The sequence below is a fragment of the Gossypium raimondii genome, chromosome 11 (genome assembly GCF_025698545.1).
Source record: "Gossypium raimondii isolate GPD5lz chromosome 11, ASM2569854v1, whole genome shotgun sequence".
Classification (NCBI taxonomy): domain Eukaryota; kingdom Viridiplantae; phylum Streptophyta; class Magnoliopsida; order Malvales; family Malvaceae; genus Gossypium; species Gossypium raimondii.
Genome location: NC_068575.1, coordinates 44,480,781 through 44,496,162, shown reverse-complemented (window position 1 = coordinate 44,496,162; position 15,382 = coordinate 44,480,781). Strand labels below are relative to the sequence as shown.

At 29.9% G+C, this 15,382-nt stretch overlaps 1 protein-coding gene across 7 annotated transcripts; it reads right to left on the bottom strand.

The window, feature by feature from the left end:
- Positions 1-12,065: 12,065 nt before the first annotated feature.
- LOC105803707 (uncharacterized) lies at positions 12,066-14,973 on the bottom strand. Of its 7 annotated transcripts, none has more exons than XM_012636080.2 (7): positions 14,600-14,973; positions 14,431-14,504; positions 14,224-14,331; positions 13,981-14,118; positions 13,431-13,534; positions 12,916-12,975; positions 12,066-12,770 (listed from the first exon to the last, which is right to left on the bottom strand). In XM_012636080.2, the coding sequence occupies exons 2-6, from the start codon at positions 14,485-14,487 to the stop codon at positions 12,930-12,932; spliced, it is 453 nt and encodes a 150-aa protein (XP_012491534.1). In that variant the 5' UTR covers positions 14,488-14,504; positions 14,600-14,973; the 3' UTR covers positions 12,066-12,770; positions 12,916-12,929. The 7 variants fall into 7 exon arrangements, with proteins under 7 accessions (XP_012491534.1, XP_012491535.1, XP_012491539.1 ...); XM_012636081.2 differs by having other exon boundaries at positions 12,066-12,288; XM_012636085.2 differs by having other exon boundaries at positions 13,445-13,534.
- Between the last annotated feature and the right edge of the window lie 409 nt (positions 14,974-15,382).

Here is a 15,382-nt window from a genome sequence, read left to right as displayed (position 1 = left end):
TGTGCAATAGTTTGTTATGATTTTTCTTTTAATGGATGCAACACGTCTTCATGAATTGAGAAGGGTGCGAGTAATGTGTTTAAAAATAACAGAAAATCTTAGTTGGTAGGTTTTCTTCTTCTTGGTAAATAACACACACAAAGAAAATATTACCCCTCACAAATATTATGTAAAATAAAATATAAATAAACTTATTAAAATTTTAAATTATTGTGGTTTTTTTTTTTGGATAAATTATAAAAATACTCACTCAATTATATAAATAAGTGGTAAGACACATTCCACTCTTGAGGGAAGATCGTAAGTTCAAACATTGGAGACAACATTGTTAGGAGAGGAAACCATGAATCCCGAACATGGACCATAAAATGAATATACATAATAATAATAATAATAAATAGTATCTCAAATATACCTTTAATTCTATTTTGGTCATCCAATTATTAAATTTTTTATTTAGTCACTCGACTTTTTGAAATCAAATATTTTAGTCATTCTCTCGTTAGATGAGTGACGGAAAGTTGACGTGTGCCTTTTTTTATTGGCCTAATAATAAATTTAGCTCTCCAATATTTATACAATCTATCAATTTGATTCAAAATCTAAAAATTAACAAATTTAGCACTCAATGTTTATCAAAGTTGTCATTTTAGTTATAACTTTAAAAATTCAATAAGTTTAGTTCTCAATGTTTACAATTTTTTCAAATTCTAAAAGATAAAAAAGAAAGAAAAATATTTAAAATTTATTTTTGAATAAAAATTATTTAAAAAATAAAAAGCATAAAGAGATTATAAATAAAACCAAAACATATGTACTAGGAAAATAAAAAATACAAAAAGAATACATATGAAATGATTCAAAAAGAAATGAATACAACATGGATTAATGAGTATTAGAGAGAGATGAAATTGGACATCTCAAGGAACATGGAATCGATAAAGTTATCTCTTTTGGTTAAGTTTAACTTGTATTTTCAATTCTTGGACTAGATTTTTTGAGACTTTAGTCATTTGACCGACATACTTAGGCTACCCAAGTTTGGAAGTTATTGATGACATGTCCAAGATAGACAAAGAAACACTTTTCAACGTTTTTCATTTCATTAAAGATTTCACATTACATTATTTTCTCTACTTGAAATTAAGTCTCTGTATATTTTAAAAATAAGAAAAATATTAAAAATAATTGTTTTCTAAAAGTTTAAAAAAGGTTTAATGGTATCATAAGCCCACAAATTTTAAAAAAAATCAATTAAGTCCCTTCGAACTTTTTGCACCTATTTGAGCTCATGAACTAATAAAACTAGCAAAATAGACCCTTTAACCGACGTTGACTGTTAGCACTTAATGGCAACACTGACATGACTGTTAACAGATGACACATCATCACTATTTATTGACATGGCAAACCCACATCATCGCTGTTGGCTGACATGGTAGTGTCACGTCATCATTGTTTACTAACATGATAATGTCACATCATCATCGATTGTTGACATGGTATCATCACGTTAATCATCTACTATGTCAATAAAATTAAGAAATAAATTTATTTTAAAATAATGAATCTGAAAAATCTGAAAGCACCAATATGTGCCCTTTCCCTTCATTATTAGTAATCAGCTTTAACATTTCTTCAACATTACAACCGATTTTGGTTGATATGAATCATCTCACCAATTTTACCCATCAAAAGAAATTGAGGTTTCGCTCACATGTCTTCAATCATGTATATTGTATTTTACTATTGATTTAAGTTGTATAGTTAGTATGTATATTTTAATTTGGTCATTTTTAATTCATGTGTTTTTTAATTTTATTAAGTTAAATTTTTATTATTTTCAAAATCTTACGTAGCAAGCATATTATTACATGTGCAATGTTATTTCAATTTGTTATTTTCACATAATACTCACAAAAACCGCATCATTTTAGTTAACGAATTTAACAACCACCATTTGAGTTAGAACTAAAATTTTGAATTCAAATTAATAATAATTAAAAATCATCCAATTGAAGATAAAAAAAAGCTAAATCCATAACTCACACATACTATAAAACTAATAGCAGAATCTGATCTAATGTAATGAATTTAACTATTACCATTTGAGCCAAAATTAAAATTTCAAAATTTAAATAAACTAAACCTACACATTACTCTAAAAGTAGAAATTGATGTTGCGGCATGCCGGATTCAAGCAGCCCCTTTCATGATCAAACAGCCACCTACCCTTTAACTATCACATGTTACACATATCCGTCGAAGTAGCGTAAAAACTAAAGCCGTACTTGTCGCTGTTTTTGCTTTGTACCCAATATATATACAGTCGATTGTACCCAAGAATTCTCCTAATTGATCATGAAAGAGCCTTTTTTTTCCCTTTGAAAACAACGTCCTTATTAGTATATCCCCCCGAGTACAAACGAACAACGATGGTTCGTAGTGGTAGCCTGTTATTGTGAGACCTCTCTCCGTCTGATTTGTTTAGGCATCAATCTTACCATAAATTTCATGTCTACATCTTCCATACGTACATTTTAAGCTACGCACTCGTTTCTTACCAAGACGAGAAAAGCACTGCAACAATTATACCCTTAATGGCTCCTCATACCATAGTTTAATTTATTAATCCCCAGGTTCCAAATTAACCACTGCCTTTTTTTAGTTGTGACTGTAAGTGTATCGCTTTATCGACAAAGGTAGCAGCGAAAGTGATACTTGGTTTGCATTAATGGAATATTGTAAAATTTTACTCCATACAAGGTAGATAGAATAATTATTGAATAAGCAGCAATGGTTTTGGTTATCTGCTATATATGTTCATCGGTTACCAGAATGGGGTGGAATCAATTCAGACATTAATGCAACAAAGGGAGCAAGACAAGTTAAAGCTGGGCTATATTGGGTGCAATTTTTGTTGTTGCAGTGAACAGTAATGTTGGGCAGCTTGTTGAGCGTACACCTTTCGTGGAAGCAACCGCAGATATGGAATTTAGCTAATACAATTTTGCTTCAAAACTGAAATGTCGCAATCCCAAAAGATTTTTTGTTTTGAAGTCGAAAAATATTCAAATAAAAGGTCTGGAATTTAGCAAAACCCAAATATAATATATGAGATTTGTGAGCAGTGATCGGAAACCTCATTAATAAGCAAACAACACAACGATTTCTGCATATTTCACGCCTCGTAATTAATGCCAACTACAATTACTTAATACTTTTTTTTTGTGGCACATGTTACTATGATCGGAAAAGATTGAATACTATTAATATTAGTATTATTTAATACACAATAGTTTGTATGATGTTATCCACTAACAATATTATTTGTTTGTTAATCATATGGTGTATATACAAGAATCTTAATATAATATATTAAGTCAACCAGGTCATGGCTCAATGGTAAGGTTGAAGTGATGAGAATTTTAAGATTCTAAGCTCAAATTAGGTATACTCTACATATGTGTGAAGGGTTTTCTAGGGTTAACAATTCGAATCGTATATTCAAATATTTGTGAACAGGTCAATTTAAATTATGTAAATTTGGATATTAAAATTACTTACTGCCATGATTCGAATAAACCCTCTCAAGTATCTATCACCTAAATCCATATTTGATCCAATAAAGTCTAAACTCAAGATTTGTTATATATAAATCATATTTCAACCATCAATACTTACCTTGAACTTTAATTATTATTTATACAAATTAATAAATAATAATGTATGAAAACATAATAATATTTTCTAAAATTAAATATAATAACTTTTTATTAGAAAAATATATTTTTCGAGATCTTATTCTCTTAAATCATATTCTTTTGTATCCGTAAACCTAATTGAACAATGAGATGCGATAATCGTAATCCCTAAATTTGCAGTTATCTCTTTTATTAACTCAATTAGTTAAATTATTTTTAAAAATTAATTTATATTTATATAATTAAAATAAATATTACAATATAAATTTATTTTATAGTGTGATATAATTATATTTAGATATTATATTGTAAAAATAGTATACATACATACTTAACGACATATAATGTATGAATTGTTAAATATAAGTAAATTATGAATGCATAATAATTATTATATAATTATGGTATTATAATGTGTATTTTTATTAATAACATGTATCCTAAATCTTAAAGGTGTAACTATTTTTATGATATATTTTAATATATAAAATTATCATTATATAATTAAAAATATTATTAATTTTATATAACTCTATATACAACTATTAATTTTATTATAATGTACATTTTATAATAATTTGTTTGGATTGTTATTTAATTATTTTTATTAATTTACATTAGTTTATTGTTAATTATGGATAAAAATTATTTAAACTTAATTTTTGGTTTTGTGGTGAATTTTAATTTCTTTGGATTGTTATTTAATTACTACCCATGCAATTTGTTAATTCTTTCTCCCTTGTGAGTTTTAGTTGTAACCTTCAATAGGAAAGGGTTGAGAGCAAGAGTTAATTTGAGAGAGTGCAATACAAGTACAACAATAAAACTGCAATAATTTTAGAATTGACTGAGTTGGAATGAATGGTTGACTGTTGAATTGTTAGTGTATTTGATCTCTAGGTAAGATACGGTAGACATTCCAATCGAATTCTTGATATTTTAATAATGAAATGTGGTGTGATAATTATTCAATTTATCCATAAAGTTGTAGATTCGATTTGCACCTACAAAAATAGAGTATGTTTACCTTTTCGGTGGGCACCCAATATAAGAAAATTAATTACTATTATCAATGATAAATATTTTGATTTCGAATAAAAAAATTAACCTTAGAAATTATTTTGACGTGGTTGTGTCTTAGTGTTATAGATAAAATATCCCGTCACCCATAACAACACCTTGCGTGGCAACCATGAGAAACCGAGACTTCTCATAGACTAACAAAGCATCGACTCTCACGCACCTTTTTATTCCTTAAAATTTAAGATTTTTTTATTTTATTTCTAGCCCACAGCCCCAAGATGGTTCCTTGAAGGTGCCAGCTTTGCCTTAGATGGTAATTTGACGGTATCGACAAATCCGATGATCTGTTAAACATTAATGAAGAAGCAACCAAAACAAAGTATGCAAGGATAACACACAGTGTCAGTATTATTAATGAAAGGAATTGGGTAAATGTTAGTGATGAGAGTAGTTTTCTTATTGCCCCTACCCTTTTGGACCACCAAAAAGGAAAATGAAGACTCAAAAGCTTCTATGCTTCTTTAGAAGTTGGGAGGTTTTGCTTCTTACTTTGTCCGAAACTTGTGCTCTGCCACTCGCAATTCTAACCATTAAAAAACCCCCATTGTTGGTTTTTATCAATTGCACATGGTATTAATCCCACGGTTTTTATATAATTGTCATCATTGTACATGGCTATAACTCCCAAGTAACTCATATGTGCATGCATATATGCCATGTGGACTATATATATGTTCTAAGCATGCATTGGCTTAAGAAGAAAACACTTGGCTAACATCACTACGTACTCCATTATTGTTAAGAGGCAGGGACAAGAGTGATAAAGTGAGAATAAGTACTTTTCTCACAACCAATTTCGATAATGTAGCAGTTTCCTAATGTATTCAAGGAATCTTAATGGGACAACCACATATGTCATTCATGGTGTGATGGGTTCTGTCCCCCCCCCCCCCCCTTGTTTCCTGTGGAAGTGCTGAAGCCACGTTTTGCCAATGTCCAAAATCCATCCTATAAAAGAAAAGTAAGTAATGAAATTAGACAAAATTTCCCATTAAACATAGAAATCCGTTTTTCCTTCGACTTTTGCTTTTTCGAGAGTGATCCTTTTTCTCTATTCACAACATAGCATAGAATTACGACACCACAAAATGACAGATCGCATATAACCTCAAACTCAAAGAGATAGGTTATCTTGCCTTTTGATATACCTTGACAAGATCCATTATATTATTATTTGAGGGTAAGGGTCCCACTCTCGAAGCTTTTTCTACAATTAACATTCATGGCTTTTGTAGTTTCCTAGGGTAAAAATATACACGTGTCCTTCCTGCATGCTTTCAAAAATTCCATGACAGAAATTGACAGTGACAAACGAAAGGGACTTCCGTTTAACTGAACTCCACCCTGAAAAGCTTTAGGTGATAAATTCATAATACCCTATTGGACCAGAACATGAATTCAAAGAAATTATTGTAACATCCAAATTCAACTTTCTTCCTCTATTTACTTATTTATTAGTATAATATTCATTCTGAAGTGTGTTATAGAAGAGTTATATATACATATGAATGGTGATGAATATATATGCATGTGTAAAATGTGGATTAAAAAGATTGCACCGACCGAGAGATGTGCATGTGATTCGAATTATGATTCTTTGATGTCAAGAAGGTGGAAAAATCGTGTACAAAAAAAGAAGGAAAAATCCTCTTTAAAAGTGACAATTTTTTCTTCTTAATTTAATGGATTTATTATTTCAAAAGATAAGAGTTTATCTATTAATAATCGTAAAACAAGATCTAATATAAAACTTAACAAATTAGAGATCATCAAAAATAAATCAATACAAAATTAGATGCGAAGCGTATTTGAATCCATCGATTTTTGAAATCTTTAAATTTTATGATTTTGATATTTCAAATTAACACATAAATAATTCAGAAAGGGTGATTCTCCTTTTCTAAAAATGATAAATTAGAAAAGTTACGTATGTATAATTTGGAGACTATAATCCTAATATATATAACTTTTGCACATTAATCCTAATTTCTAATTAACCCATCATCAATTAAAATTAATTACTAAAGTATCTATACATATTTAACACATACTTTATTTAATAATATTTTTAATTTAAGCTAATATTTTATAATAATAAATAATAACATGTAATTACTCTTATTATATATGTGATTTTCATATTTTCCAAAATCGTGATCTATTTTAAAAATTTTTGAAAACTTTTTTCATTTTCCAGTCCCCAAACCTTTTGAGAGAAAACTAAGGATGCGTTAGAATCTTACATTGTTTTGTTTTTTATTTTCATCGCACCGCATTTCTGTTAGTTAGTTGTTTGGTACAAACGTGCTTCACACTACAAATTTTCTTGCGTGATGCTAAAGGTGCTGCAGTCCCCAAATTTCATCTATAGCTCACAAAGAATTTTGTTAATTTTTTATTATATTCTACTTCAATATTAAATATAATTTTAACTCTTTATATATATTTTTTGTAAATTTAAAATTTAGTCTATGTACTTTTATTTTTAGAAATTTAATTCTTTTATTTTTTTAGTTTTTAAAATTTAAGTTTAATTGTTAATACTATTAAATTTATTTTGTTAAATTAATGTTCATTGCAATGTCATTGTTTTAGCTGTTAGACAAAATAATTTCGGTGTGAGAGAGTGAGGTTGAGTAAAAAATTCTAAAGAAGTCTTAGCCTTTTATAAATATTCAAAGTCAGTTTTTTGGAAACATCCATGTATAATGAGACAAAATCTGTATTAAAGGGGTAATTAAATCAATTTGATTAAATTCAAATCAAAATGACTAGAATTAAATAAAATCAATATATATGTCCTTTTATATCAGATTTTGTATATATTAGCTAAGGAAAAATAAATTTCGTGTTGGGCTAAAAATTATCACAGGCCCATTTTGGGCCCTACCAGTTCAAACATTTCACGTCACCCACGTCGTGTGAGTGCGTCCCAACCCCAACAAGTTTGGACATACACCCCCTTATGCACAAGCTAAGGTTCCAAGCTTAGTCATTCAATCACTTTTCAAGTGGGTTGTTCTCATATATATACACATCTCACACTTGGTATTTAACCAATGTGGGATCTAATCTTTTGTTTCCTAAACAAATATTTCCATGTAGCTTACTTTGAGCATTAATTTTTCATTTATCACTCAATCATTTTGAGTATATGATATACAGTTGTAAATGTCTTATGAAGTAGAATATAAAACCATAATTTTATGATTCAACTCTCAACCTTTACCAAGTGAGAATACGTCTCAAAGTTCCCATAAATTATAATTTTTCCAAAACTATTAAATTTATTTTGTTAAATTTATGTTCATTACAATGTTATTGTTTTAGCTACATAACTATCAAGTGAGCATTTTTTAAAATTTAAAAATGCCACACCAAAAATTTAAAAAAAAAGATTTTATAGCAGGGGTGAGCATTCGATCGAATCGAATCGAAAATTTTTGAGTTAATCAAGTTTTCGAATCTCATTTTATCATCCTAACTTTATTTAAAGTTTTCTCGAATCGAGTCGAGTGAGATGGAATTCGAATCGAATCGAATATATTTGTTTGAGTTAAATTTTAAAAAATAATTTTAGGTCCTTGTAACTATTGTCACCCATCGTAATAAAATTTGTCCACCTTAATCAAATTTTTTATTAACTTTCATCACCTCATAATTTATTTATTAATTTTTATATATTGGTTAGCTTCTTTGCTTGCTTAGTTGTTTCAATTATCTTGATTCTTGTCACTATGTATTTTGGAATTAAAAATATATTAAATTTAAAAATATGATTTTTTTAATAAAAGTTATTTTAAAAATAAAATGTGAAAATTGATACTAATATAAAATTTTAACACGAATATTTTATGGCATAATTAATAATTCAATTTTAATATAAATATTCAATATGACTAAACAATTCAATAATATAAATAATATAAAATGTGAAATTTAATTTAATAATATAAATAGTAGATATAAATAAAATTATTACTATTTATGTTTAGTGATTTTTTTGGGATAATTTTGATTTTTTATTTGAGAGTAAAGGGTGAGAAGTAAAAGTTTAGAGGAAAAATAAAAAGTTTTGGGGAATAAAAGTTTGAGGGAAAGTAAATAGGGGGAGTAAAATTTTGGAGGGAAAATATTAAAAAAAATTTGGAGGGGGAGGGTTTGGGATAGATGGGAGGTGGGATGGGAAGGGAATAAAAGTTTTAGGGGAAAAGTGAGAGGGAGTAAAAATTTTGGAGAAAAATAAAAGGTTTTGAGGGTTTTTGGGGGTAAAATTTTGAGAAAAACTAAATGGGAGAGTAAAATTTTGGTGGGAAATGGATTTTGGGTAGATTGGGGGGTTGGGAGGGGAGGGGAGGGGAGTAAAAGTTTTGGGGGGAAAGTGGGAAAGAGTAAAAGTTTTGAAGGAAAAGTAAAAAGGTTTGGGAGTTTGGGGTAAAAATGTAAAATATTATAGTTTGATATTCGAATTATTCGAATTATTCGAATTCGAAAACTCAACTCAATTCAAACTCGAAATTCAAAAAAAAAATTCGAGTTGATTCGAATAACTCGATTAACTCGAATAACTCGATTCGTTTAACTCGAAATTCGAATTTTTTTTCGAATCGAATCGAGTTTTGCTCACCCCTATTTAATAGTGTTAATAATTAAACTTGAATTTATGGAAATAAAAGTACATGGACGAAATTCTAAATTTGTGAAGAGTACAAGGGCTTATGACATATTTTAACCTAATATTAATTATTATTTAATGTAAAATCATTTCATTATATTTTATTAATCAATATTTATATAATTTGAATAATTTATTTTAAATTTTAATATTTTTAACTATAATTTGATATTGATGTAAATTTATTTTATTGTTTAATATAAATATGATTAAAATATTTTTTCCTATTTATTATTTATACAAATATTTTAAGATAATGTCTGTAAGGCCTAAATTTTGCCTGGGGCCCAAATTAAACCAAAAAACGAGTCCACAGTCTATTACAAAGAAATTAAACCCAAATACCCTAACCCAATAGGCTCAAACGGCCCAAGTACAAATAAAATAACCCTAAGCCCGATTAACAGTAGCCCAGAGCCCAACAAATTTCAGCAAACAAAAACCCTAGGTACGCCGCACCTAGGTCTTCTGACCCCTAGCCGCCAGCCTACCTGCACCGCCTCTGCCACCATCGCAGCACGCCTCTTACACCTGCAAAACGGAGAATAACACGCAACAACAAAGGCAAGAAAAAAACATGGAAACAGCCAAAAAAGGAAGAAGCAAACAATTTTCAATTCGGCTATAAAAGCCCAAATCTCACCTTTGTTTTTTTTGTTTTTTACAAACACTAGAGAAACAAAAAGAAAAAGCAATATTTCGGAGGTGATTTTCCACCTTTATTTTAGTTTTTTAAATATATACTTGATTTGATTTTCACCTTTTTTATGTTTATTTTTAAATCAAATAACAAATAAAAAAAAGAGGAAAAGAGGATACCCGGAATCGCCCCGCTAATCCCGTTGTCAGTGACCCTTGTTGGTCTCCGAAATTGGACCGAGGGAGGCGTGGGGGTCTTCTTCTTTCAGCCTTTGGGCCAAGAAGGCTCGACCTTCAAACAATCTTTAAGTCGGGTTTAAAAAAATGATCTTCGCATCGCTCTGACCACCGCCTACGGTTGAGCCACAGCGGCGCAGACGACGGTCAATGGCCATACCCAGGACCGAAGAAGGGAGGGGTTTGAGAGAAAAGAAAAGGTTTTGAAGTCTTTTTTTAAAAAAACATGATGGCTGAAATGAGATTTTGAAAAAAAATTTGGCTTAAATAGCCTAACAAAACGGCGTCGTTTTGCAAGTGAGATTCAGGTGCCAAAACGACGTCGTTTTGGCCCTGACCCGCGACCCGACCCAACAGCCCACAGGATCCGCGTGTTTTTGCGTTGAATGAGATATTTGCGCGCAGGGTCCCTCCCCTTTTGCGCCATGGTGCAATCTGACCCTTTTGTTTCTTTCATTTTGGCCCCATAAATTTTATACTGGTTTCATTTTAATCCGCGGTGAAATGCTGCGCTTTATGACTGGGGAATATTGCCTGATCAATCCTTCATTCCTTGCGCGCGCTCTATTTCAGTTCATTGCAGCCCTGTTTTATGTATTTGCAGTTTAAACCCCGAATTTTAATTCCATTTCAACCTCATCCTCAGTCCATTTAATTTATTTATTTATAAAAAATGCTCTTTTATCATTATTAATTTTAATTTTTTTTCACAATTTATTATTTATTTGAAACTGTTTTACATTAAAATTATTTAAATTTCTTTTATATATTATTTATTGTAAACTTATGAATGTATATCTTTCAAATTTTTTGTACGTATATATTTTAAAACTGTTTTATATGTTTTTTATATATTATTTATATTTAATTGTTTTCATTGTTATTTTAGTTTTTATATTATGTTTATTTGGATCGTTTATTATTTATTTTGAATTGTCTTTATAAATCATTTATTTTGAGCTATTATTTTCTTTAAATTGATTCATATATTATTTTGTTTCGTTTGCTTTGATTATTAATATTTGTATTTGATGTGTTGTGTTGTGTAATTATTACCATTATGTGTATTATTTCGTTTACTCGTATTTTCATGCTATAGTGATTCATTCGTGTAACATTTTGGTCGTAAATTATTTCTCCATGTTGTATATTATCATTCCATCAATGCAACCCTTCATTCACACATTGTTTTCACTACACCAAAATAGACTTTTAGCGGTGCTCTAAAACTATTTGCGGCGCTAATGACAGCGTCGCTAACTATAGCAGCGTTTTTATAAATAAACGCCACTAAAGACCAAGACCTTTAGCGGCGCTTTTCACACAAACGCCGCTAAAGACCAAGACCTTTAGCGGCGCTTTTCACACAAACGCTGCTAAAGACCACGACCTTTAGCTGCGCTTTTCCCATAAACGCCGCTAAAGACCGAGACCTTTAGCGGCGCTTTTCCCACAAACGCCGCTAAAGACCGAGACCTTTAGCGGTGCTTTCTAAAAATGCCGCTAAAAATATATCTTTTAAAAAAATAATTTTTTTTCAAATAATATTTATTTCTATGATAAATATTATATTATGATTTAAGGATAAATAAAAAATATTATTTAAATTAAATTTTCTACGAAAATTTTAACTTTTAAACTAAATATAAATATAAAATTAATGAATTTAAATTTAGAATTTAAAATAATAAATTAATAACACAATCAAAATCCAAAAGCTAGAACACTTAAGTAAAAATACAAATTTAGAATGAAAGCTAAAATAAATAATACATTTGCAAGGTAATAATATACAATGCATTTTCTTAATCAAGTAAATCTTGGTAATAAAATATATAATACATTTACTTAATCAAGGAAATCTTGTAATGAACTCAAACCAATGAGCCTTAGAGAAAAACTTTTGAGCATAGCTTCGAATTTGAACCGCAAATTTGGCTCCTACATACTCTGCATGAAAATAAGAGTAACTTAATATGTTCAAACCATAGCGAACATGGCAAAGATAAGTAAATCAATTCAACTTTTTAAGATTGTTTTATAATGTCATAGTAAATTATTAAAAAATACATCTAAAAATAATAATAACTCAACTTTTTAAGATTGTTTGTGAAATAAAAAAATGTACACTACTGATATATCTACTCACTTAAGTCAATATAGGTAACCAAAGTTCAATCATATCTGTTGTCTGGACTCATACATGTAACCAACACTCACACTTGACTAAAAGTAAAAGTGTCATAGATTTGTTATGCAATGTACACAAGTAAAAGAAAAATGATATAAGTTCATTTTTTATTAAATTTGGCACATATCTCAAAGGCAACTGGGCCTCCGTGAATGTCAGAAATCTGAATTTCATCATTGTTTTCTTCATTACCACTTGCAACCAACTTTTGTAAGTATGCACTTTTCGATAGAAGAGGAAACTGCATATATGTTCACAAAGATATAATTTCGGATTGCATGTAAGATACAATGGAAATATGGAAAGCATTCTAGTAAGGACATTACGCTTGAAGAGAATGCTCGACCATAGACGGAAATTCATGAAAACCGGAAGAAAATGCTTACCTTGTGCAGATAAATCAAATATATATATATATATTGCCTTTACCGTTGAAGTCTGAAATCCTGCAATGGAAAAAAGCATCTTAGAATCAGTTGAAGAAACCACCAAAACGGTAGACAACAAGCATCTCTCTATCTTTATTTTATTTTATTTTTATTCAAAGAATGGGGAATCAATGAAAAAGGATAACAAAAAGATTATAAAAGTAATATAGTAATGAAAAATCAAACATCAACTAACCAACAAATTAACAACAATATCATTCACAAATTGGAACTGAAATCTGAGGAATCTACTAGAATATATATAATCACAAAAATCTAATAAAAAATATCAATATTCCAACATTCAAGATCAGATTTTTACAACATGGAAACCGGGAAAATGCCCACAATCAAAAAGATTTTTCAGAATGATAAAACAAATGCAGAAATTACCAAGAAATTTACACCATCATTGAGGAGAATTAAATAGCAAAACTCAAAAAAAAGTAACCAAATTTACACAATAAACCCACCAATAAAAACAAACCTTCATAAGTTGTCTGCAATGAATCAAATTCCTGTTAAGTGTCGCAAGCAGAAGCCTTATTCCTTGTTTATCAAAACCATCAGTGTCATGCTGCACAAACAAAGAATTTTATTTTTTTGGAAAAGTTAGAAGGATTTGCAAGGAAGTAACTGATTAAGAAGCAAAGAAAAACAAAGGCAGTACAGACATTAACAATGCATGAAAATACATAACTATATAGACATATAGAAAGGTTATAGCTAATCTAATAATGTAAGTTAAGCAAAGTTAAGCAAAGTCAAGCAAGCATGGCAGGTAAGAATGCCATTAACATGAGTTAACGTGTCAAAGGGTAGTTACATATCAGTTTTAACCTAAAAAAATGCCTTCTGATCTTCCTCATCAATGGATTAACGAATTTTACACATGGAAAGTGGGCTGAAAAAACCTACTCGAAACAACCACCAATATATTTTCAGGCAAGACATTAATCAATAAAAACAAAATACTAATAGTTAGTATTTGCCAAATCCAAATTAAGTGTGTAGGTTTAGTGCCTTAATTCCATCAAATGAACCCATTATTAACTCAGCAGGTCTACACAAAGTCTGTGACAAATCTTCATGCCTCTCCATTGCTTTCCTTATATTGCGGTACAGAGCAAACAGTTTTGTTGCAAATTCCCTGTGCACTTTCTGCAAACAATCGAAACCTAAAGCTCTCAATGATGTAAATAAGAATTCAAGACAAACTACTACCAATATTGGTATAACAGTGCCAGTTAAAAACAATTCATAAACCTTTGACATATGAAGATTCATGTTATCACCATTTGCCAAGGGAATAGTCAATACTCCATCTAAGGGTTTTGTAACATCAGTAGCATATGATCCACCCAACCAAGATGCCTACACATAGATATAAAACCACTGTCACATGTGTATAAAAAAACAACCTGGAAGAAAAACAACACAAATATCAAATAGAGCCTAGAATAAAAAACTAACAAATTCATTGATCTCTTCTTCACAGTAGTCACCTAGAGGGTGGTCCAAAGAAATCATGGATAAGTCCTCCCCACCTGTAAGAAAATCAATATAATGAACTGCTAATGAACAAATAAGGAAAAGACCAGAGGATTGATACCCAAAAGCCAAAACCAGGATATCAACAAACCCTTCTATCAGTTTCATCATTTCTTCTAGCGATATGTCTGGGTGATTCCATCCCATCTTCTGGTTTTCTTCCTTGAAGTCTGTTGTGAACGACGTCGATTAACAATGAGACAGGAGATAAGGAAGAGGTGTGAACCCAAGCAGGGTTTGGATCGTAAGAGAGCGGGTGCAGAAGATTGCTACGTCCGATTAGCTTTTGGGATTGCTGTTTAATTTATTGGTGTAGTTGTATTGACTGCTGTTGTTAGAAATGGGAAATTTGGGGGATTTCAGCTGAAGAAAAACAAACTTTAATTTGGGGATTTAGGGCGCACGACGGAGATGAATAGAGGAGGGAGTAATGAGCGGGTAACCAAAAATCAATTTTTGGGAGTGAGCGGGATTTTGATTACCTTTTATTTGCTTCCACGTTTGCGGCGTTTTAAGAAAAAATGCCATTAAAAGATTACATTCATGATTTGAAACGGCGTTGTTTTGATAAATTTTAATTTATATTTATGGCATTTTCTAGAAAAATTGCAATATATGTTTGCGGTGTTTTTTATCAAAACGCCGGTAATGTCTACCTTTTGCGGCGTTTTTCTGAAAGCGCCACTAAGAAATTGAAATTATTCTATTGAAACGCCGCCATTTTGGGAAATTTTAATACATAGTAATGGCGTTTTTTGCTGAAAACGCCGCTAAAGCTCGCATATTTTTTAAATTCAATTATTGTATCTTTCATATAAATTTTACATAAATTAAGAATTATTAAAATTTTAAGTAATATTTAAAAGAATTAGAT

Bases quoted from the DNA above. Each gene is read 5' to 3' on its own strand.
- LOC105803707 (XM_012636079.2), bottom strand. From the start codon at position 14,487: ATGATTTCTTTGGACCACCCTCTAGGTGACTACTGTGAAGAAGAGATC. The intron at 14,332-14,430 runs GTTAGTTTTTTA...ATCTATGTGTAG, and splicing joins AAGAAGAGATCAATGAATTT to GCATCTTGGTTGGGTGGATC. The intron at 13,535-13,980 runs GCACTAAACCTA...TTGTTTGTGCAG, and splicing joins GTTCATTTGATGGAATTAAG to CATGACACTGATGGTTTTGA.